The following is a 22,118-nucleotide window of genomic DNA, read 5'->3' as shown; positions in this document are numbered from 1 at the left end:
ATAAAAATCACCCCTCCTCAGCTCCCCCTCCAGCTCCAGGTCTCAACTCCTCATTCCCACCCCCAGACTTTCCTGAATACCCCTGGTGAAACTCATGCGACAGCAAAAGATAAAGGGAAGAGAAGCAGCACAGAGGAAGTGGGGTACAAATAGAATTCTGATTTTTCTCCCTTTTCTCCACTTTTTGAGATGACTCCAACGTCCCCACCCCACCTCCAGCAGCAGAGAAGTCCCTTGAGCTTCCCTGAACATCGTGAATCCTCAGAGGAAGCTGAGCTGAGGCCTCCTTTCTTCCATCACAAGACCCAGCCCTGAGGCTCAAGAGCCCAAGATGGGAGACAGGTGGGTTTGCTCTCACCTAGGACTCTTTCTCGTTTACAGCACATCTTGGGCAACTTTCAAGCACATTCACACGCTGGTAGCATTTAAACTTTGCACTGGAGTGCACACTCCAGGACTTATGTCCTGCTGGAACCACTGGAGTGAGGAGCCTGAGGGAATGTGTGGCCCAGACGCCTCAGCCTCTTTTGTTCCTGGTTGACAGGGTCTCTGCTGGCCTTAAGAGACGCCCAGTGACCCAGAACCTGACTGGGATGCTTTCGAGTGAAGAGAAGGAACCTGGTACTCCCTCTTCCCCTCACCCTGACACCTAATGGTCAATCTGTCAAACACGGTTTGCTACAGCCCAACCCAGAGAATACTGTGGCAGCCAATAAGTCAAAACCCATTCTCCCTTTCCTCCAAGAACTAAACCTAGCAATCTAGCTGCCTGCTTAGCAAGGGAGAAGTACAGCAAAGCTGAAGATGCCCTTGCTCACAGGAGAGCTGGTCTCTACTGCCATGCAGATGACACAGTAGCATAGCTCAGACTGCACCTGGTCACCTTGGCTCCATCCCAAACCAGGGAAAACGGGGTTCAGGAGGCTGGTTCTGTGCCCTCCCTTATAATCCCATACACCCTTAGTATGTACGGGCTTTGAAATAATCAAACTTCACACTGTAGTTAAAGGGCTGTTCTGCTCAAATCATAAATTTGCACACTACTTTTTTGTCAGTAATTAAGACTCTACTTGTACACATTTAATCAACATTCTCACAAGCATTTAGTCTTAACTAAAAATTTCTATCAACAGGAAGTCCTAGAATTATACTGTATTAGCCCCAAGAATTTGAAGAACATTACACACCCTTCTTAATCCAAAATCTTGGGTGCCTGGGAATGGGGTCTTAATCATGGCCAGGCTGCAAATTTAGCTTAGGCTCCACTTGTGAATCTTTATATGCTCAGTGCTTAGCACAGGTCCAGACACACAGTCAGCCCTCAATAAATATTTGTCAAATTTGAATAAACCCTGTAAAACTCTCATTTGGAGACATCAGCTTGTGACACCTTCTTACTGCTGCTTCTCAGAAGCTCCTGGCATAACCCAGGTCTGGCAGCAGGGGGCGCACAAGGCTGCTGCTCAAAAGGAGAGGGACTGGTGCAAACTCCAAAAGGGGTTGGATTTAGACCAGGCCTCAAAAGGTGTGAGTGAGAGAGGGAGCCAAGGAAGCGGTTTCAAGGCCTTAGAACCCACTGAATTAACTCCTAAGAGAACTTTGCCTTCGCAAAGAGAATGCCCACAAAAAGGGGAAAGGAGAGAAGCCTCCCACAGCTGTCAGCCTGGAACAGCCGCTCTCGCCTCAGTCCATCTGGGGAAGGAGCTACAAAGCAGACAATCTTTATTCACAATTGGGGCGGCAGAGGGAGAGACCCCCAGGTCAGTCCAAAAGCAAAGACAGTGGGTCGGGAAGATGGCGCAGGGCAGGGACTCAGCACTCGTCCTCGCCCAGCAGGGCGTAAGGGTTTCGCACAGCCAGGCTGGACCCTGGAGCTGAGGTTGGGGTGTCCTCATCCCCTTCCCCCTCCTCATCCGCATCCCGGTCCTCCTCTCCCTCCTCCTCACAGGAGCTGCTCAGCTCTTCCTCTTCCTCCTCCTCCTCCTCCTCGTCACCTGCCGGCCCCACCCTGCCCTGTAAAGCCACCAGCTCCGTGGTCTCCGGATGGGACTCCCAGGTGCCTGAGGAACCAAAACAAGAAACAGAATGGAGGGGAGTTTTGAGCAAGGAACTAAAGCCAGAAGAAGATGGCAAGAGGCAAAAACTAAGAATAAGAATAATTTTTATGGCTGCTGGCATGCGTTCATTCATTTAACCTCTCACTTCTTGGGCACTGAACAGAAGCTCTGCACACACTAACTCCTATCTTTACCACCACCGTGCCAGGGGCAACTATCACCCTGGTCTTGACGATCGGGAAATCGTCTCAGAGATGCTTAGTAACACAGGGCTGGTCGATGGCTGCAGAATCCAGAATCCTCGCTGTGTGGTCACACAGCCCACCTGCTTTTGCCTACACTACGGCAGGGCTGGGGAAGAGCACTGGCTGGCTGACCTTTCTGTTCATTGTAGCCGGGGGGATGAAAACACAGGCTGAGGCGGCCGTCCAGCGCCAGCCGCAGGAGGCTATTGGCGGCTCTGTACACATCGTTCCGGGCCGTCCTAGCTGTCTTGTAGCCACGTTTCTCTGCCCAGGCTGGAGGGGAAAAAGAACAGTGGGAAGGAAGCCTGTTAACTGGGCCCAGTCACCATCACCCCACTCCCATAACACAGTCCTTCCAGTTTTCCCCAGAACATTCCAGGCCAGAGATCTTGCTGGCCCTGACACAGAAATCTAGGGATGAGTGGCCAGCTGCTCCACTGATGGCAGAGCCTCTAAGGAGAGGAGAGGACAAAGGACGAGGGCAGGAGAAGCCAAGCACACGGAGCCCACCTTCGCAGATGTCCCAGGCACACCAGGGGTGTTCTGCGGAGGGGTCCTCAGCCTCTGGGTGGCGCAGGTGGAGCAGGACCTGCACGGGGATCCGGGAGGCCAGGTAGCCCACGGCGGTGTAGGGTTCCTGGATCTGGGCGATGGGGTAGATCCCCGCCAGAATCTGAGGGGAAAGAAGAGCGCTCAGCACCTTCCTCAATCTCCTGCCTTCCCACCCTCCTGCCCCCTCTGCCCTCCTACCTGCAACTGCCTGGGCAGAAGGGAGGGGAACGTGAGGCCCGGGCAGTCACAGAGCTTCACAGAGGGGGTGAGAAAGTAGGTCTGAAAGTATCGAGTGTGGCCTGGGGTTCTGGAGACACTCACAACCTTCCGCCCCACCAGCCCGTTGATCAGCGAGGACTTCCCGACATTGGGGAAACCTGAGGAAGGCAAGGAAAAGGAACATTTGACACATCCTTACTCTGTGGTGCTATAGCTATTGATGAAAGGGGAACTAAGGCTCAGAAATTAGGGAAGCGGGACAAGACTGCAAGTTGCAAATCAGGCCCTGGACTGCCAGCGTGGAATCCCGGCCTCTCCACGTACCAGCTTTGGGACCTCAGGGCAATTTGCTCAACTTTCTCAGACTGTTGCCTCTTTTCACCAGCACAGAGACCTCCGACCTCAGAGTGGTCAGGATTAAATGAGACACAAATACGACTGCGCAGCTCAGCGCCTGTAGTAGACTAAGCGCCCAGCGCCTGTAGTAGACTAAGCGCCACACACATCTCATGATCATCATGATTCTCCAAGAGAAGACTGGAAGCCCACGGGGACTCGCTGCCACTCTCTTCACGACCACGGCCTTCACTGTGGCTGGCTTCAGTATCTGCCCTGATCTCCTGCTCTGCACTCTGGCCTCTCAGTGCCAGCATCTCACTTCCAAAGGTCGTCGCCTCCACTCACCCAATACCCACTCCTGTGGTCACACCCTGGACCTTGTCACTTCACACCTCTAAAGTCTCAACTGCCAGCACCTCTCTCTCTGCCCTGACACCCCATCTTTCCAGCTCGCTTGTTCTGGTTCCTCCATCCCAATAATTCTTTGACCCTGACTCTAGCCCGGGAACACTACTCAGTACCCCACTCACATCCTCACTCCTCATCTTACGCAACTTAGATCATAATCCAGCTCTACAGCCAGCCCCTTTCACAGACGCTGAACTTCCTGGTCCCACCTCTCCCCTCCATCCTACTCACCTGGCAAAACCCAACCCTGTAAAATGCAACTCTGCCCATTCGGCCCCTGCTCCTGGGCAGCTGGCTGTGGCCGGGAAAGATGCACATTGCGCTGACTACACTCCGCTTACAACCCCCTGAAGCATCTCCTTTCAGAGGAGGGATGGAGAAAACAACCCTCCTCTGACAACCCCCACTAGCCCCCTTTCTCTGTCCCCTTTATAGTGAAACTCCTGAAAAAATCTGTCTACTTTTTGTCACCACTTCCTGCCATCTTATGATTATAAACTATAACATACACAAAAATGCGTAAAACATAAATGTGCCTGATGAACCCCATATCACCCCCTGGGCCCAGAGTGTGACAAACTCCCTCAGAGGCCCCGTTTGTCCTTTGGGATCATAACCCTCTCCCTCTGCACATGTGAGCCTTATCCTGAGCTGTAAGGGATTCCAGTCCTTATGTTTCTTTTGAGTTTTATGACCTGTGGATCACCACACGAGGCAGTTCAGTTTTGCAGCTTCTGAACTTTACACAAATGGAATTGTGCAGGATGGATGCTGTTGTGTCTGGCTCCTTTCTCGGACAATGTTATGTGAGGTTCCACCATGTTGGTGCCCGTTCTCGCGTTGGCCTACCCTAACCTGGCTTTCTCTCCTCCGCTGCACTGAAACCACTGATCCACACACTGCCAAGACCACTGAGCAAGTCTCTGTTCCCATCTCACTCGACCTTCAGCAACATTTGACACAACTGAGCCCTCCCTTCCTCTCCAAACACTCTTTTCATTTGACTTCTGGGACACTCTCTTGGTTTCCTCCTCCTTTGCCCAACCTCTAAATGCTGGCTTGGCCTCCTCTTTCCACCTACCTCCTCTCCCACACCTCATCCAGTCCATGCCTTTTAATATCATTTAAATCCACCAATGGCTCCCCAAATTTAAAACCTCTCCCAAATTCAAATCTCCAGTCCGCTCCCTTAAGCTCCAGACTCCTGTACTCACTGCCGATTCTACATCTCCACTTGGGATATTTAAAAAAATTCGAACTTTAATTCCTGATTCCCCTCCCCTCCCCAAGCCCTCCAAACTTGCTCCTCTCCCAATCTTTCTATCTCAGTATTCCCACTACAACAACCTGGAAGTGCTTTTCTATTCCTCAATTTCTCTTATGCCCCAAGTGCAACCCATCAGCAGTATCATTTTTTCTACCTTCAAAATATTTCCTGTTTCTGACCCTGTCTCACCACCTCCACGTCTACCACTCTACTCGGAGCTGCTCTCATTCCCCCCTAGACTACTGGAATAGCCTCTGACTGCACGCTCTCTGCTTCCTTTCTTGCCCACCCCCCGCTATTTATTCTCCACTCAGCAGCTAGAGTAAACCTCTAAAAAAGGAAATCAGATGCTGTCATTCCCCTGCTCAAAACTCACCACTGGCTTCTTATCAGACTCGGAATAAAATCCACAACGCCTTCTCAGCCACAGGACTTGACACGATGCGGTCCCTGGCGACCTGTCTGACCTCACTCTTGATTCTCTTTCCTGGCTCCCACACCCCAATCCCCCTGGCACTCTGGCTGATCCCACCATCACCAGGCTCATTCCCTCCTCCAGCCCCTCTCACTTACTGACCCTTGGCCTTTCCCCGAGGAGCCCTCATCTCCAGTCACTCTCTATCCCTTTCATTGCTTTATTTCCTTCAATGCCCCTAAATAATATGATTTCAGATCACAAATCAATTTATTCACAAGAAAACAAGCTCTGTGAGGGTAGGGACTTTTCTCCCATTTTCAGGGCCTACAACAGCACCTGGCACCTGGTGCTCAGTAAACATCTGTCGAACGGATAAATGGATGAAAGCTGGAGGGAGATCCAAACTGAGGGCTGCCTGCGCCACAGCACATGCTATCCCTATTACACCACCCCGAACACAGACAAGTCAGTGCAGAGGCTCCTGGGAGAGGGAACAGGGCCCCTGCAAGGGAGGGCCGCGATCAGAAGTCCAGGGAGGGAAAGCCAGAGCAACATGACTGGAAAGGGAGCAATCTGTCAGCAGTCAGGCTGGTTTTCCCCAAGACAAGAGGGGACTGAAAGATAAGTCAGGAGTGTTTCCAAGGAGTCCCGCCACTCTGCTCTCCCTAATTTCTCCCTAAAAAAGGCTGGGCCTTTTTTAGTTCCAGGGTCACCTCAGATACGACAACTTTGCCAAAGTCACTTCTCACCTCTCCCACCCAAAATGAAAACGGGCCCTAGGCCCTAATCATACATTCCTCTCTCCCTGACCAAGAGCAGAGAAAACACGCTCAATTAGGGGAAGACTCTCCTTGACAACAAACTTAAAGGGTTAAGACCCAGAAAGAAACTAATACTTGCTAAGCTCCTACTATGATTTAATGGTCACTCTGCTATGACTAATTACTACAACTGAAACACTTAATATATACAAATCACATAGAACAGTGCCTGGTACATGGTAAGCACCATATGAACGTTAAATGTTAACACTTATTTTTATTACTATCATCATTATCTGTCTAGGCTCTGTTAGGCTCCCTCTACATCCAGTCTTTTAATTGGGTATCAGTGTCCTCATTTTTAAAATCAGAGTAACTAAGACTCAGACTAAGCAACTTAGACTAAGACAAAGTAACTAAGACTCATAACTTGTTCAAGATCAGTAACAGCTGAGAAGAGGGGGAATTGAACTCAGGCATGCAATGATCCTTCCACTACAGCAGACGGCCTCCTCTGCCCTCAGAGACCCTGGAGCCTAATGAGACCTGATCACCTTCCCTCTTTTCCAAACATAGAAACTCTGGACCTCCTAGGAGGCTGCCATGCCTGGGCCGCTGCTTCCTTACCCACACAGCCAATGGTCACCACCCCGTCCTTGTAGCGCTCCCGGGTTGGGCCGGTTGGCTCCATCGCTGAGTCAGTCTGTTGCTCCACCAGGACTGCTGGCCCATCCTCCTCTTCCTCCTCCTCCCCAGAGCCAATGCCCCAGGTGGCCCCAGCCATATCCCGGGCAATCTTCTCCCGCCAGCTGCTCAAGTCCACTGCTCAGGGAAGGAGAAAAAGAAGGTTCTCCCCAGGGCCACAGTATATGAGGGCTCAGACTACGCACTGCACAGCTGATGTAACTGGCTGGAGTTACGCTTAACTCCCAAGCCTTCACTTGACCCCACCGTGGAATCATGGGCATTTCTCTGAGTTTCTGGAAAGTACTGGGAAGACTGAAGGCAGTAACCACTGGGGCTCCTGACTACCTGCTGCCTCGCTTGTCCCACCAAGTCAGTCTGCTCCCTCTTCCATCCCTCCCCTTGGCCTATGGCCTGCATCCATAATAGACAGGTTGACTTAGGGAAAGGTTAGCAAAAGGACTGCAGGCCCTGGGTCTCCCCCATGGCCTCCCACAGCTCCCTCTAAGGGGCACATACCTTTCCCCGCAGTGATGGCTTCACAGGCTCTCAGCAACTGCTCTGGCCCCAGGGCCCGAGTCCATCCTCTCCCCCGCCTCCGACTCTTCTTCAACACTGAGATCAGAGAGCACAAAAAGGTTAGCACTCCATCTCTCCCACCACCCTTAGGCCCAAGATCAGGAACCCCCTTGTCAACAAGCCTCTCTGTGCTCCCTTTTGTCCCCTGCCACCCGCCTCTCCCATGCTGCCCTCCTCATTGCCCACTCACCGCTACTAGGGTCCTGTGGGGTGCGGGGGTCCCGAGGGAAAGATGTGAAAAGGACGATGTGGAGCTGGGGATAGTGTTGGTGGAAATAATGCTTCCAGGCAACCACGAGAGGCGGCGGGGCCAGATCCACCTTGTTGAGGACCAGCACCAGTGCCAGGCCAAGTTCTCCAGTCACGTACTCATAAAGTGCTGGTGGGAAATTCACAACCTGGGAGAGGGGTGGTCACGGGATGGAGCAATGAGAGGTCAACCCAGAGTTGACATACGCATGTGAGCAAATGCAGACCGTTGTATGCACATGAAAATAGACATTAATTTCTACCCCAACTCCCATCCCTGTGCCTGCTTCCAGCCTTTACCCCAATGTGCTAGGTGTCGCTATTTCCTTATCTTGTTTTCAGCTCATTTCCATCCCTAACCAGGACCCATAGGAAGCCCCTCAGAGACAAATGCAGAGGTGTTACTTACCCCTGCTTTGTCTTTCTAGTTTAGTTTGGCTCATTTACCTTTTTTGCCCCAGAATCTGCTCCCACCAGGGTCTTGTCTCTGAGCTGTGCCTGGTGAGTGGGGAACTGGAGGCAGAGTATATGTGTACGAGTGTGTGTGTACATGTCATTAACGACCTCCAACCTACATGTCCCCACAGACCTCCCTTTCTCCCACTGGAGGACAATGGTGAAGTGGCAGAGAGGATTCACACAAGGGATGCCCAGCAGCAGAGTCTAGAGCCTGAACCACTACCCTAGCATTCCAGGCGAGGCTGAGTCCCATGGCAACTGATGCGGCAAGAGAGGCGGAAGCCCCCAGCTGCCTTCGTAGAAGCTCCTGGAGCTCCACATGGGGACTTTCTATTGGTCTAGTTCCCAGCGGACTGAGAAACAGAATATGCAGTTTTTCATCAAGGGAAGTAAAGGAGAGGAGAGTCAGTTGGCCAGGGGAGGAGTGACAGTCTGTCATACTGATGAATAAGGGACTGAGCTCCTGACTGCGGACAGCAGCATGGGGGAGAGGAGACTGGAAAGGAAAGAGGACACCTCTCTGTCTCCCAACTCCTGCTCCGCCCTTTACCCCACATGGGAGGAGGGAATCTTCCTCCCTCCTCCCATGTCCGCCTTCCCCCCAGCACTCACTGGATGTCGGATGTCGGTGATGAGAAGGATGATGTCAGACATCTCTAACACTCGCCACAGCTGCCGCCATGTCTGCAAAGACAGGTCAGTAGAAGAGACCCTGAGCCCAGAGTCCCTCCCCGCCTGATCCCAGACCAATCTGAGCATCGGTCACTCCGCCCCACTCCTGTCCTCACTCCATTTTCACCTCCAGATTGTGCTCAAAGTAGCTGAGTTTCTCAGAGGTGTAAGCCCCATGAATCTTCCCAAGATACTCCTGGAAGCTCCGTTCCTCCTGGCTCATCAGTTGCTCCTTGGACATCTCATAGCTCCAGGGAGGACGTCGGGGAAAGTCCAGGACTGGAAAGTCAAGAAAAAGTCCAAGTCAGTACGAGGACAGTTTCAGGACTCAAGGGTGCATCCCAGTCCCCTCCTTCCTGACCGTCAGCTCTTCCGAGCTCCTTCCCTCAGCCCACTGCCTGCCCCAAACACCCGGATGTCCGGCTCTCCCTCACCTGAACCGGGCTGATAGACCTCCCGGATGTCCAGCTCTAGCACCTCAGCGCTGACCGGCTGCAGCACTTGCTCCCGGGCTGCTCTCTTCCTCCTCTCCACCTCCTCCCGGCTGTCTCGCTCAAAATGCAGCCGATATCTAACGGGAGAGATGCCACGGCATCCATCACAGTCCTGTGACCACAAAGTCCCGTCTTCTCTCCCCTTGGGCAGACAACTTCGCAAAGCTTGCTCTCCAGACTTGTTCAAATCTCCTCTCGGAGTCGGCCCTCCCCCAAGTCCCTCTTTCATGGAATATTCGCCCTTCCCCTAAGCCTCGCTCTTCTAAAAGCCAAACTCTCTCCAGCCCCTCCGGAAGGGAAGACGGTGGCCTGCTCCGGTGAGCCCGGCGGCCCGCGGAGACTCGTGGCATCCCAGCCCCGCCACCTCCAGTTTCCAGCCTCCACCAACAGCAGCCGGCTTTCCCCCAGCCGGCTGACTTCCGGGTGGGCGGGGAGGCCCAGGCCAGCGCCCCCCGCCCTTTCTCACCGATTCGGGGCATAGCCTCGCGGGCCCAGCCCCTGGGAAGGCTGCTGGTTGAGCCTGCGGATGTGATGGGTCACAGACTCCCCGTCTGAGGTGTCTGTCTGCTCCTCCCGCCGCTCCCGGCTCCCGCTGCGGCTGTTGGAACTGGATCGCAGCCCATCTTGAAGCCCTGCGGGGAGGAGCCGGTGACGCCAGGGCTGGCAGGCTCGCAGGGGCCATAAGACCCTCTCTTCGGCCGGCCTGGCTCCCCCTCACCCCACCCTACTTCTTTTGAGGCCCGGTCCTCCCAGCCACGGTGCCCAGGACCCTCCCGGATGTGCGTGGGGGGAGTCACTCCTCCTCCAGGGAGCTGCGGGGATGGCGCCCCGTTCGAGCTGGAGGGATTCCCCTCCCCCAACTCTCCATCCTTCCCCACTCCTTCCAGATTTAGGGGGCTGGGATGAAGGAATCCCGTCCGCGGTCGCCCGCGCGCCTCGGCGCGCGACCACCACCCCCTCCCACGCCCCCTAGAGGTGCGGCAGGCACACCCCTCCTTCCAGATGTGCGGGAGCCGGAGCCCCGCCCCCTCGTCTCCCTCCCGCACTGACCTCGCTTCCGCTCCCGCTTGTCCTGCAACTGTTTCTTCTTCTGCTTCACGCTGAAGGGCTTCTTTCTCGGCATGGCCCGGACCAGTCACCTGGCCCGCCCTCCGCCGAGCTCCCGCCGCCTCAACTGACTCCCCCCCCGGGGCAGCCCCCGCCGCAAGGGCCCGGGACCCTTGAGGGGGCGGGGCTCTGAGGTGACGTCAGCGGGCGGGCCCGGCCAATTCGCCCCGGCGGCTGGGGTGGAAGGCGGACGAGGGGAAATACAGTCACTTCCCTCTGCGAGCGAGGCGAGAGGATGATGCGGGGTGGGCTACCCGCACGTGAGAGCCAGTAGTACCGAGAGGGCGCAGCGGCGGCGAGGAAGGAGGCGCGCGTGGGAGGATCGGACAACTTCGTCACGGACGCTACCAACTCGCGTTCGGAGGAGGGGGGACGCGTGTCATCACTACCTTTCGCGCCGGCGAGAAGCTACCACTCACCTGGAGGGGAGCGGCGGAGCGGGGGGCGGGTCCTACCACCTGGGGCAGAGAGGGGCGTGGACACGCAGAAGCTGTTTTACCAACCCCCGGGTGTGACCTTAGTGGAAAGCCGAGACTGCGCGTCCCGGGACTGAAGCCAAGTTTCTGGGCTACACTGGGGGCAGGGTCAGAGGTCTTGAGGGGCGGGTGGTGGTCTGAAAAGTCGTGAGCGCCGCCCTGCTGGGACCCAAATTCCTTGTGGGAACGATGATAAGGAACAGGTTTACAGATTATAAGGGCAAGCGCGGGAGAGGAGGGACATCCAGGTAGGACAAGGACTTTTGGAGGGAGGTCAGAGGGCACGAAGTTGTGCCTGCAGCGGTTACCACAGTAACCGGGTACCGGATGTGGCGATCTTAGGATGCGACATCCCTCTCTTCTCAGGCCTTCTGGGCCGAGAGCCTGTCGACTCTATGGCACACTGTGAGGAGACGGTTGTGGGATTTTTTCAGCGAGGGGAGAAGAGAGGAATTTTTTTTCTAAGCTTTTATACAAACGCAGCAAAGGGACGGTCTGAGATTGCCGCCATGCCTGGCAGAGACCGAGGAAGGCAGTTGGTGTGAGAACGCCACCGCACAAAGGACCCCGCAGCCTTCCGGAAGTGAAATGGCGGGAGCCTCAGCCTCACTGTCCACCGCCCCCCCGGAAGCGGAAACAGAATCCCAGCGTGCCCCTTCCTCACTGCCCTCCAAATCCCGCTGCAGCCATTGCCGCAACCACGATGCCGAAACGAAAGAAGCAGAATCAGCAGCAGCAGCAGCCGCCGCAGCAGCAGCCCCCACTGCCAGAGCGGGAAGATACTGGAGATGAGGAGGATGGGAGTCCCATTGGTGAGGAGCCCGGGAGGGGTGTGCACATGCCTGTCAGCCGGTCAGGGCGAGGAGTTAGGGGCTGAAAAGGTGCGGGGGAGGGGGCTCTAACGAAAGGAGGAAGGGCGCACCCGCTGGGGCAGAGAGGGGACTGTCCGGGATGGAGCCCTGAAGGAGGAGTTCTCTTACTTGAACCCTCAACTTCAATCTGGCTCCTAAAGCTTAATAAACAAGGTAGGGGAGAAGGTAAAGAGCTCGTGTGCGCAGCCGCAGAGTGGCAGGGGAGAGGAGTGGTAGAGGTTGCAGGTTGCGACAACTGGGATGACAGTTTGTGATCAGACTTTCACAGGGAAGGTGGAAGTGCAGCCTTCTCTAAAACTACTCCGGGTCAGGGCGGGGGACCGGGGTGTGCGTGGGCTTGGGGAGCTATCTGATTGGCCAGCAGTTAAAGAGAGAAATTGGATTACCTCTGGTATCACTGAGATGGTCTGGATAGCAACAATGTAAAGAAAAGGGAAAGTTGTAGGTAACCTTCCAGCTTTATCCCCCTTGACTGAGTCTCCACTTTTGGCAAACCCTGAAAACGCTTTGCAGAGGAAAGGGCAGATAGATGGGGTGAGAACTCTTAACACTGCTAAGAATATACCTTTACTGGTTGGATTAAGAAATGACTAATAGAAGAAAAACATAATAAGAATAGGATCATCAGTCCTTTAGTCCATTCTGATGACCATATTTTCATGTCTACTCTTAGGACCACCCAGCCTTCTGGGCCCTCCCCCCATGGCCAATGGAAAGCCTGGTGACCCCAAGTCAGGTGAGGAGGAGGGGGCCCCCTAATCCTTTGATTAGCTCCTGGAAAAGGGAGGGAGTGAAACCTAGAAAGAATATATCCTTTAAAATAAAAATATCAGGGCTTTTTGTACCTAAATAAATGGAGACATGTTGTATACTCACAGTTTGGAAAACTCAATGTCGTAAAAATGTCCATTTTTCCCAAATTCATCTATAGAATCAATGCATTCGCAGTTAGAATCCCTATAATGTTTTTGTAGAAATAGACATTCTACATTATAATATGGACATGGAAATGCAAAGGATCAGCCTGAGAGAATGCAAAGACAGTCTTGAAGTGAGAGGGCTTACTCTGAATATCAAGACAACGTAAAGCTATAGTAGTTATGACAGTGTGATAATGGACATTTAAGTCACTAGGATAGCAAAAAGAGTCCAGTAAAAGGCCCACACATATGTGGACACTTAATTTATGATGAAGATGAAACTGAAATAGTGGTCTTTTCAGTAAATGATGCTGGATTAATTGGACATTCATGTGGGGGAAAAAATGAAATTTGACCTCCTATTCATACCATATACAAACATCAATTCCAAGTGGCTTATAGATCTAAGTGTAAAAGGTGAAGAAATAATTCTAGAAAATTAATTTATTTCGTGGTCTTAGAGTAGATAAGAGTCCTTAGACAAGAAATACAGACACACTAACTACAAAGGAAAGATTGGTAAACTGAACTACATTAGAAAATAAAAACTTCTGTTAATCTGATGACACCATTAAGAAATTAATAGGAAGCCATAGAGTAGCAGATACTTGCGACAAATATAACCAATAAAGAGCTCATATCCAGAGTATATAAAGAACTCTTCTAGACAACCTGTTAGAAAAATGGGCGAAAGACTGGAACAGCCACCTCATAAAAACTGAAATCTAAACGGCTAAAAACATGTGAACAAGAATTCAACATCATTAGTCATTAAATAAATGCAAGATAAAAACACACCACTTTGAAATTGAAACTCTTGTGCACTGTTGGTGGGATTGTAAAATGGTACAACCACTGTGGAAAACAGTATGGAGATTCCTCAAAGAATTAAAAATAGAACTACCGTATGATCCAGCAATCCCACTTCTGGCTATATATCCAAAAGAATGGAAAGCAGGATCTTGAAGAGATATTTGCATACCCATGTTCATAGCAGCATTATTCACAATAGCCAAGAGATGGAAGCAACCCAGATGTCCATTGATAGATGAATGGATACACAAAATGTGGTATATTCATACAATAGAATATTATTCATCCCCCAAAGGGAAGAAAATCCTGTCACATGCTATAGCATAGATGAGGCCATTATGCTAAAGGAAATAAGCCAGTTACAAAAAGACAAATACTATATGATTCCACTTATATGAGGTATCTGAAGTAGTTAAATTCATAGAAACAAAGTAGAATGGTGTTTGCCAAGGGCTGGATGGAGGGAGAAAAGGAGAGTTATTTAGTAGCTATAAAGTTTCAGTTTTGCAAGATGAACAAGTTCTGGAGATCTGTTTCACAACAATGTGAATTAACACTACTGAGATATACACTTAAAAATAATTAAGATGGAAAATTTTTTGCTACATGTTTTACCACAATTTTAAAAAAACACCACTTTTCACCCTCATCAGAATGGGAAAAATGAAAAAGATTGACAATACCAAGTGTGGTCAAGACTGTGTAACAGCTGCTGATGGGAGTGTAAATTGGTACAACCACTTTGAAAAAAAGAGTTTGACTTTATGAAACTCGAGCATACATATGCTCTAGGACCCAACAATACCTCTGCTATGTATATACTCAACAGAAGTGCATACATATGTGTAACAAAGACATGTATCAAAATGTTCATGGCAGCGTTTTTCGTTATAGCCCCAAACTGGACTCCACCCACATGTCCACCATCAGTAGAATGGATAAATAAGTTGTTGTGTGTGCATGCAATGGGATGCTACACTGCCATGAAAGTGAACGAACTGCTGCTACAGGCAACCTGGAGGAATCTCACAAACACCATGTTGAGCGAAAGGAGCCAGACACAAAAGAATGCAGACTGTATGATTCCATTTATGCAAAGTTCAAAAACAGGCAAAAACTAACCTATGGTGTTAGAAGTCAGGATAGTGGTTACCTCTGGGGAGGAGGGAGGAATGGGGGGGGGCACAAGTGGGGGGCACTTCTAAAATGCTAATAAAGCTCTATTTCTTCACCTGGGTGGTGGAAACACAGGTGTGTTTACTTTGGTGATAACTGAGTGCACTTAAAATTGGTGTATATTTTTGTATGTATATTGTATTTCGATAAAAAGTAAAAAAAAAATTAGGCCTTCTTTATCAGGATTAAGCTGGTCATTGATCATCTTTCCACATCTCTCTCTCTCTCTGTCTCTCTACAGCTCTTCACAGAGGTCCTGCGGGATCAAGGGGACCAATGATTCCACCACTGCTGAGTCTCCCACCTCCTCCCCGGGGTAGAGGCCCAATTCGGGGAGGCCTGGGCCCCAGGTCTGGCCCATATGGTCGTGGTTGGTGGGGAGTCAATGCTGAACCTCCTTTTCCTGGACCAGGTCATGGGGGTCCCTCCAGGGGAGGCTTTCACAAAGAACAGAGAAATCCTCGAAGGCTCAAAAGCTGGTCTCTTATCAAAAATACCTGTCCGCCCAAGGATGGACCCCAGGTTATGGAAGGTGAGGTCAATTTGTTTATGCCTGTACACATGTAATACCCATCGTTCCCAGAAGGACCTAATTCCCAGAATGCTCATGACTCTTCTTTGGGCTGTCCTTTGTCCTTTTGAAGTAGGAGTAGCCTTGAATGTTTTTTCTCCCCAGAGAAAAACTACCGTTCCAAAATATCTGGAAATGGTAGGGAACAGGAAATCTGACCACCCTCTCTATCTCTGCTTTTTGTTACATTTGTTTTATTTCTTAGTCACATTCTAAACTGCTCGATTTTCACTTGTTCACAGACAAATCAGACCGCCCTGTCTGCCGACACTTTGCCAAAAAGGGCCACTGTCGATATGAGGACCTCTGTGCCTTCTACCACCCAGGCGTCAATGGACCTCCTCTGTGAGACTGTGCCTTCCCATCCAGGCTGGAAGGAGCCCTCTGTGACCTAGCGGCCATATATTTCCCTGTGGCCCTGTGATGGCTACTGGGAGGCTGTTCCACCCACCACCCTCAGTCAGTGACGCCCACCCCCACCTGCCACCTCCCCCATTTGGGGTCCAGAGTTGTGTTTCATCACTGGTGCACGGTGTGCGCTCTTTCTTCTGATCCAGCCTCCAGAGACTCGCCTTCAGGACCCCATCTTTGCTCCCTTCAACTGCCTCCTGGATCTTCCTCCCCCTCGCCAACTGACTGCTGAACAGGAAACCTCTTTGGTGCTGTTTCTCGTGCATCTGTCCACCCAGCCCCCATACTGCCCTTGGTCCTGAGAGCCCTGGAGTAGTTTCCTAGCATTCCCTTCTTCTAGCTGCTTGTTTTAAGTCTTTTTATGTGACAGCCCTCATCCCCAGTGTTGTCAGCTGCTCTGTGAAACTCACCAGGTTGTGTGACCTGGGGTCAGGTTTGGATGACTGGTACAGAGTCATTCCCGGCAAGGCCACTCCCTGCTCTTGGATTTCATAGTTTCTGCGTCAGTAGCATGATCTCCACTGCTACGGTCTGTGATCACTGTACTTTGTGAAACTGTACATCCCCTCGTAGCCTTTCTCAGTGTCTGTGGCATTTTTGTGACTTCCCAACACTAGAGTAAGTTTTTCTGCCAAAATGAGTGAGGCTCTTGGTGCCCTCTAGACGTTCCCCACCTCCCAACATGGGAGAATTGTGAAACCTTCCACAAGACTGCCTCGGTGGTCCTCCCCATTCTCCCAGTGTCGGTTTTTCTGGGTTTGACACAGGGCCATGAGTGTCCTTTAAAGCCTCTGATGGGCCTACCTTATCTCCTCTCCAGCCCATTTTAGTTAGACTACGTCATTGTGAGGCCACCAGCCCTTTCATTTGAATTCTGTGAATCTCCACCTAGCCTACAGTTGGGCGGAACCTGGACTGTACTGTCGCCCTCTTCCAGTCCTCTTCCCCGACACCCCTGGCACTGGTTGTTTTCTGTGAAAACAGCAGTGAACAGTTTCAGTTTTGAACTGGCCCTGAGGAAATGGGTCAGGAGTTGTGTGGGCAAGAGGGAGGGATGAGAGCCGTTGGAAAACTGAGAATGAATTTTTTTTCTTTTTAACATTTTTTATATTAGTAATAAACACAGTGGAAACAAGCATTTTCTTTAATCCCTGTGTTCCAGTCATCTCTGGAGGTGCAGATGAGGCTGTTCTTGTTGAAGACGGTTTATTCATTTAGTTCATATGCAGTGATGGAGAAAGGCAAAGCTTCAATTTCTTCCAGTCTGAAGGAACCAGTGGGGTTCCATTAACCTATAGGCATTAACCAGACCAGGCTGCCTTATGTTCAAGGGTAAAGTTTTATGGGAGAAAAGAGAGGTCAGGAGTCCATGGAGTAATTTTTAGACATTTTACCTGTTTGTAGGTTTGATGTTTAGGGAGTGGTAATGACAAAGCAGTCTTTCAACAAATATTTGTAGAGTGCCTGTGGGCTGGGCAATAGACTAGGCACTAGAGATAACTGAGACCAAACCAATGAATTGTGAATATACGGAGGAGGTAGGTTCACCAAAAGATCACAAATACATGTAAAGTTACGCATATCAAAAGTGCCGTGGAGGGGCCGGCCCCGTGGCTTGTCGGTTAAGTGTGCGCGCTCCGATGCTAGTGGCCTGGGTTCGGATCCTGGGCGCGCACCGAGGCACCACTTCTCCGTGCATCCTGAGGCCGAGACCCACATACAGCAACTAGAAGGATGTGCAGCTATGACATACAGCTATCTACTGGGGCTTTGGGGGAAAAAAATAAAATCTTAAAAACAAAAAAGTGCCGTGGAGGAGCCAGCCCAGTGATATAGGGGTTAAGTTGGGGCGCTCCACTTCAGTGGCCCCAGGTTCACAGGTTTTTATCCTAGGTGCAGACCGCTATGGTGCACACCGCTTATTAAGCCATGCTGCGGCGGTATCCCATTTAAAGTAGAGAAAGATGGGCACGGATGTTAGCCCAGGGCCAGTCTTCCTCAGCAGAAAAGGATTGGCAACAGATGTTAGCTCAGGGCTAGTCTTCCTCACAAAAAAAAAAAAAAAAACGCACTGTGGAGAAGCGCGACGTGATGAAAGGGGGGGTATATAATAAAGGGAGTCTCGGAAGATGACAACCGAGGTAAGCCCTGAAGGACAAGCAGGAGGTGAGGTGAGAGCGTAGTCCAGGGAAAGGTGTTTGCTAAGAGATGGGAAGAGTGGGAGGCGAGGCAGGAGGAGGAGGAACTAGACTACTAAGGGACTTGCAAAACAAGGATTTTGCTCTTAAGAGAGAAGCTTTTGAGGGGTTTTAGGGAAGTGAGTACAAGGATTAAATTTTCAAAAATATCGCCTCGTAATGCGTGGAGCTGGCCAGGCCTGGAAGTGGCAGTTAGGTTACTTTAGTAGTCCAAATGAGTCGTGATGGTGGTACAGACTTGGATAGGGGAATGGGAGAAAAGTGGACATTTGGAAATAGATCAAGATGAAGGTATTTTAGGTTTCTTGGGGTAGTTCTGGCTTGCATAACTAAGTGCCATTTAAAAAGAAAGATGTTGAAAGAAAACAGGCAGAATGCCACTAATTTGCTTTTAGAGTGGTTGAGTCTGAGCTGCCTTGTAAGACATCAAAGGAGAGATAGAAAGTAGGTAGTTGAATAAACAGGTTTGGTATTCAGATTAAAACCGGAGACATAAATGTGAGTTATCTGCACATAAGTTGTGGTTAAAGCCCTGAGCATGGATACATTCATTCACTCTGTAAATATGAAGCACCTGCTGTGGCCCTGTTTATCACATTTAAGTTCAGTTGTAACAGAAACCAAAATTAGTCTTAAAGCAAGATAGAAACTTGGATCTCTCACAAGTGAAGAGGTAGACAGTCCAAGGCATGTGTGACAATCATGCCACAAGGTCCTTGGGTCTTCAGAACCCATTCTCCCCGCTCAGCTTTTAGCTCCACAATCCCTGGGGTCAGACCCTCCTATTCACAGTCCACAGTGAAACTCTAGCTTGCTCATCCATGCTCCAAGCATCAGGAATGAGGAAGGGCAGAGGACACCAGCTGTCTTGGAGGAAGTTTCCCCGAGGCTAACACACAGCTCTTCAATTTATGTGCCACTGGCTGTAACTTAGTCCTATGGCCAATACCTAGCTGCCAGTGAGGTTTGGAAAAGCACTCTTTTTTTTTTTTTAATAATTTTATTTATTTATTTATTTATTTATTTATTTATTTATTTATTTTTCCCCCAAAGCCCCAGTAGATAGTTGTGTGTCATAGTTGCACATCCTTCTAGTTACTGTATGTGGGATGCGGCCTCAGCATGGCCAGAGAAGCGGTGTGTCAGTGCACGGCCGGGATCCGAACCCGGGCTGCCAGCAGCGGAGCACGCGCACTTAACCACTAAGCCACGGGGCCGGCCCAAGGAAAAGCACTCTTTATTCAGGCAGCCATGTGCTAAGCAAAACATTGGACTTTCTGCAGGTGAAAACATTAGGGTCGTATAAACCATCCTCTACGGCCACTCCCTGCTAAAATTTGGGGATGCAGTAGACAATAAGACAGTAAAAATGTCAATGCTCTTCAGCCAATGACCCCTAGGAGCACACCTATAGTCAAACAAAGTTGGGTTTATTAACTCTGCGGAGGTTGTTAAGGGAGAGTTAGGTATGACAGGATTAGGGTTTGTGTCAGGTGATTTGGGGAAGAGTTCAAGGAAGGAGGTAATTGTTCTGGATTGGGTGCTATTAGGAAGTGGGGGCAATTCTATGATTGCCCATCTTAATAAATCTCTTCTAGGAGGTGGGAGGAATGAAACATGCCTAAAGCAGTATCTGGTAAAAAAGCAGTCGTCACTCATTTTAGCCGAGAGGGAGCTGTTTAGTCTTTATGTTTGCACAGTGACCTTGTTTTTGTCTGTGCTTAGACAAAATTATGAACTCTGTCTTACGTCGTCATGGTCACAGAATGACCTTGCCTGACATTGGTGTTCTGTGAGGTTGTTTATGTTGAATAGAAGAGCACCATGACCTGGAAGTGAGCACCAGGCCAGCTCTTAGCAACACCAAGGCCTAGCTGTTCGTGTCATGCCAGTTCCCAGTTGTCAGGAGATGTTTTTCTCAAAAGTAAACAAATGAGTAATTACAGGTTGTGACTAATGAAAAAAAGGAAATAAATGGGGCACTATATAGAGGATAATACTAGGGGGCTGCTCAAGACTTGGTGCTTAGGATAGACCTCTCCAAGAAATCTTTAGCTGAAATCACCTGGGTTGGAGAATGTCAAGTGGGAAGAAGAGAGGGCCCAGGACTTAGCCTTGAGGAACTCGGACATTTACTGGCCAAGCGAAGAAGGACAAGGATGAACCTGACAAGGAGACTGAAAAGGGGTGACCAGTGAGGTGGGGAGAGATCTCAGAGTGTGGCGTCTTCTGGTTGCTTGCTCTGTGCCAGGGACCACTCTAAGTTCTTTATATACATTGTCTTATTTAGCCTCACATTCATTCAGTGAATACTTGAGTGCCTACTCTGGGCCAGGTACTGTTTTAGGGGCTGGGGATATATCAATGAAAAAGACAAAATCCTTGCCCATATGGTGCTTACAGTCTATTGAAGATGATAGACAATAAGTACGTGTAATATAATCTTAAGTAATAAGTGCTCTGAAGAAAAAGTGAAGGAAGAGGCTGGAGAGTGATAGGTGGAAGAGAACAGGTCAATACCACGATAGATAGGGCTTCTTTGAGTAGATAACGTGAATAGAGGCCAAAAGTAAATGAGGCGGCAACCATATGAATATCTGGGGGAAGTGCATTCCAGGCATAGGGAACAGCAAGGACAAAGTCCTTGAGGCAGGAATGAGTTTGAGGTGTTGAAAGTAAAGATAGAATGCCAATGTGGCTAGACTGTGGGAGATGCAATCAGGAAGTTTGACAGGGGCCAGTTCATACAGTACCCCAAAAGCTGCGGCAAAGCATTTGGGTTTTATTCTGAGTGTTTTGAGCAAATGATTTATATATTTTGTGTGTGTGTGAGGAAGATTAGCCCTGAGCTAATAGCTGTTGCCAATCCTCCTCTTTTTGCTGAGGAAGATTGGTCCTGGGCTAACATCTGTGCCCATCTTCCTCTACTTTATATGTGGGATGCCTGCCACAGCATGGCTTGACCAGCGGTGCAGTGGTCCACGCCCAGGATCTGAACCTGTGAATCCCTGGCCACCAAAGCAGAGTGCACGAACTTTGCCACTACACCATCAGGCCGGCCCCGATTTATATTTTAAAACTACCACTGACTGTAGGTGTTAAGGATGGACTAGAGAATGAGAATGACAGCAGGGAGACCAGTTAGGAGGCCACTTCAGTGGTCCAGGGCAGAGAGACAGTGGCTTGGTCTGGGGTAGAGGCAGAGAGAAGTGGGCAGATTTGGGATATGTTTTAAAGTCTCAGTTGATGGCAACTCCATCTTTCCAGTTGCTTGGTTCAGAAACCTTGGAGTCATCTTTAATTTTTTTGTCACACCTGACATCCAATTCATTCACAAAACCTGCTGGCTCTTTTTTCAAGTATATCCAGAAACCAGCCCTTTTCACCACCTCCTCTACAATCACCCTGGTCCAAGTCACCACCATCTCCTAACAGGTCTCCCTGCTTCTGCCATTTCCCCCACCCCACGCCCCTCAGTCTGTTCTCAGCACAGCACCCAAAGTCATCCCTTTAAAATGTAGGTCTTGTCATGTCACTCCTCTGGCCAGAACCTTGTAATGACTTCCATTTTAGTTAAGAGTAGAAGCCAAATCCTTAAGATGAACTAAAAGATCCTTCTCAGTCCAGCCCCTGCTTTACTTCTCTGTTCTCCTCTCCAACACTCATGGCTTGCTTACTCATGGCATTCCAGCCACACTGGCCTCCTTACTGTTTGTTCCTCGTATATGCCAAGTACACTTCTGCTGTAAGGCAACGCTCTAGCTATTTCCATTGCCAGGAAGGTGCTTCTGGAAATCCACATGACCAAAACTCTCACCTTCTTCAAGGATTTGCTTGAATTTCACCTCACTGAGGCCTCATAAACACTCTATTTAGTACTACAACCAGCCCTCCTGATACTTTATTTATTTTTATTTTTTATTTATTTTTTTTGCGGGGAAGATCAGCTCTGAGCTAACATTCATGCCGATCCTCCTCTTTTTTCTTGAGGAAGACTGGCCCTGGGCTAACATCTGTGCCCATCTTCCTCCTGGGCTAACATCTGTGCCCATCTTCCTCTACTTTATATGGGATGCCACCACAGCATGGCCTGACAAGTGGTGCATCGGTGCGTGCCCGGGATCCGAACCCGGGCCACCAGCAGTGGAGCGTGCACACTTAACTGCTACGC

General features: G+C 50.2%; 2 protein-coding genes across 5 annotated transcripts; one reads left to right on the top strand and one right to left on the bottom strand.

The window, feature by feature from the left end:
- Positions 1-1,705: 1,705 nt before the first annotated feature.
- GNL1 (G protein nucleolar 1 (putative)) lies at positions 1,706-10,860 on the bottom strand. The gene is made up of 12 exons (XM_058554899.1): positions 10,454-10,860; positions 9,870-10,035; positions 9,344-9,480; positions 9,037-9,188; positions 8,850-8,921; positions 7,720-7,927; positions 7,470-7,565; positions 6,894-7,088; positions 3,053-3,231; positions 2,813-2,975; positions 2,435-2,575; positions 1,706-2,060 (listed from the first exon to the last, which is right to left on the bottom strand). Exons 1-12 carry the CDS (start codon positions 10,524-10,526, stop codon positions 1,813-1,815), a joined length of 1,830 nt encoding a protein of 609 aa, XP_058410882.1. The 5' UTR covers positions 10,527-10,860; the 3' UTR covers positions 1,706-1,812.
- Positions 10,861-11,495: 635 nt separating this feature from the next.
- On the top strand, positions 11,496-16,897 carry PRR3 (proline rich 3). Of its 4 annotated transcripts, XM_058554902.1 has the most exons (5): positions 11,496-11,798; positions 12,532-12,594; positions 14,486-14,668; positions 15,009-15,299; positions 15,581-16,897. In XM_058554902.1, the coding sequence occupies exons 1-5, from the start codon at positions 11,690-11,692 to the stop codon at positions 15,685-15,687; spliced, it is 753 nt and encodes a 250-aa protein (XP_058410885.1). In that variant the 5' UTR covers positions 11,496-11,689; the 3' UTR covers positions 15,688-16,897. The 4 variants fall into 4 exon arrangements, with proteins under 4 accessions (XP_058410885.1, XP_058410886.1, XP_058410883.1 ...); XM_058554903.1 differs by lacking the exon at positions 14,486-14,668; XM_058554900.1 differs by lacking the exon at positions 12,532-12,594 and having other exon boundaries at positions 11,606-11,798.
- Positions 16,898-22,118: the final 5,221 nt, after the last annotated feature.

This window comes from Diceros bicornis, chromosome 14 (genome assembly GCF_020826845.1).
Source record: "Diceros bicornis minor isolate mBicDic1 chromosome 14, mDicBic1.mat.cur, whole genome shotgun sequence".
NCBI lineage: Eukaryota > Metazoa > Chordata > Mammalia > Perissodactyla > Rhinocerotidae > Diceros > Diceros bicornis.
This window is presented reverse-complemented; position numbering and strand designations above follow the sequence as displayed.

Bases quoted from the DNA above. Each gene is read 5' to 3' on its own strand.
- PRR3 (XM_058554902.1), top strand. From the start codon at position 11,690: ATGCCGAAACGAAAGAAGCAGAATCAGCAGCAGCAGCAGCCGCCGCAG. The intron at 11,799-12,531 runs GTGAGGAGCCCG...GTCTACTCTTAG, and splicing joins GGAGGATGGGAGTCCCATTG to GACCACCCAGCCTTCTGGGC. The intron at 15,300-15,580 runs GTGAGGTCAATT...ACTTGTTCACAG, and splicing joins TGGACCCCAGGTTATGGAAG to ACAAATCAGACCGCCCTGTC.
- GNL1 (XM_058554899.1), bottom strand. From the start codon at position 10,526: ATGCCGAGAAAGAAGCCCTTCAGCGTGAAGCAGAAGAAGAAACAGTTG. The intron at 3,232-6,893 runs GTAAGGAAGCAG...TGCCTTCCTCAG, and splicing joins GGTGACCATTGGCTGTGTGG to GTTTCCCCAATGTCGGGAAG. The intron at 2,061-2,434 runs GTCAGCCAGCCA...TTGGTTCCTCAG, and splicing joins CGGCTACAATGAACAGAAAG to GCACCTGGGAGTCCCATCCG.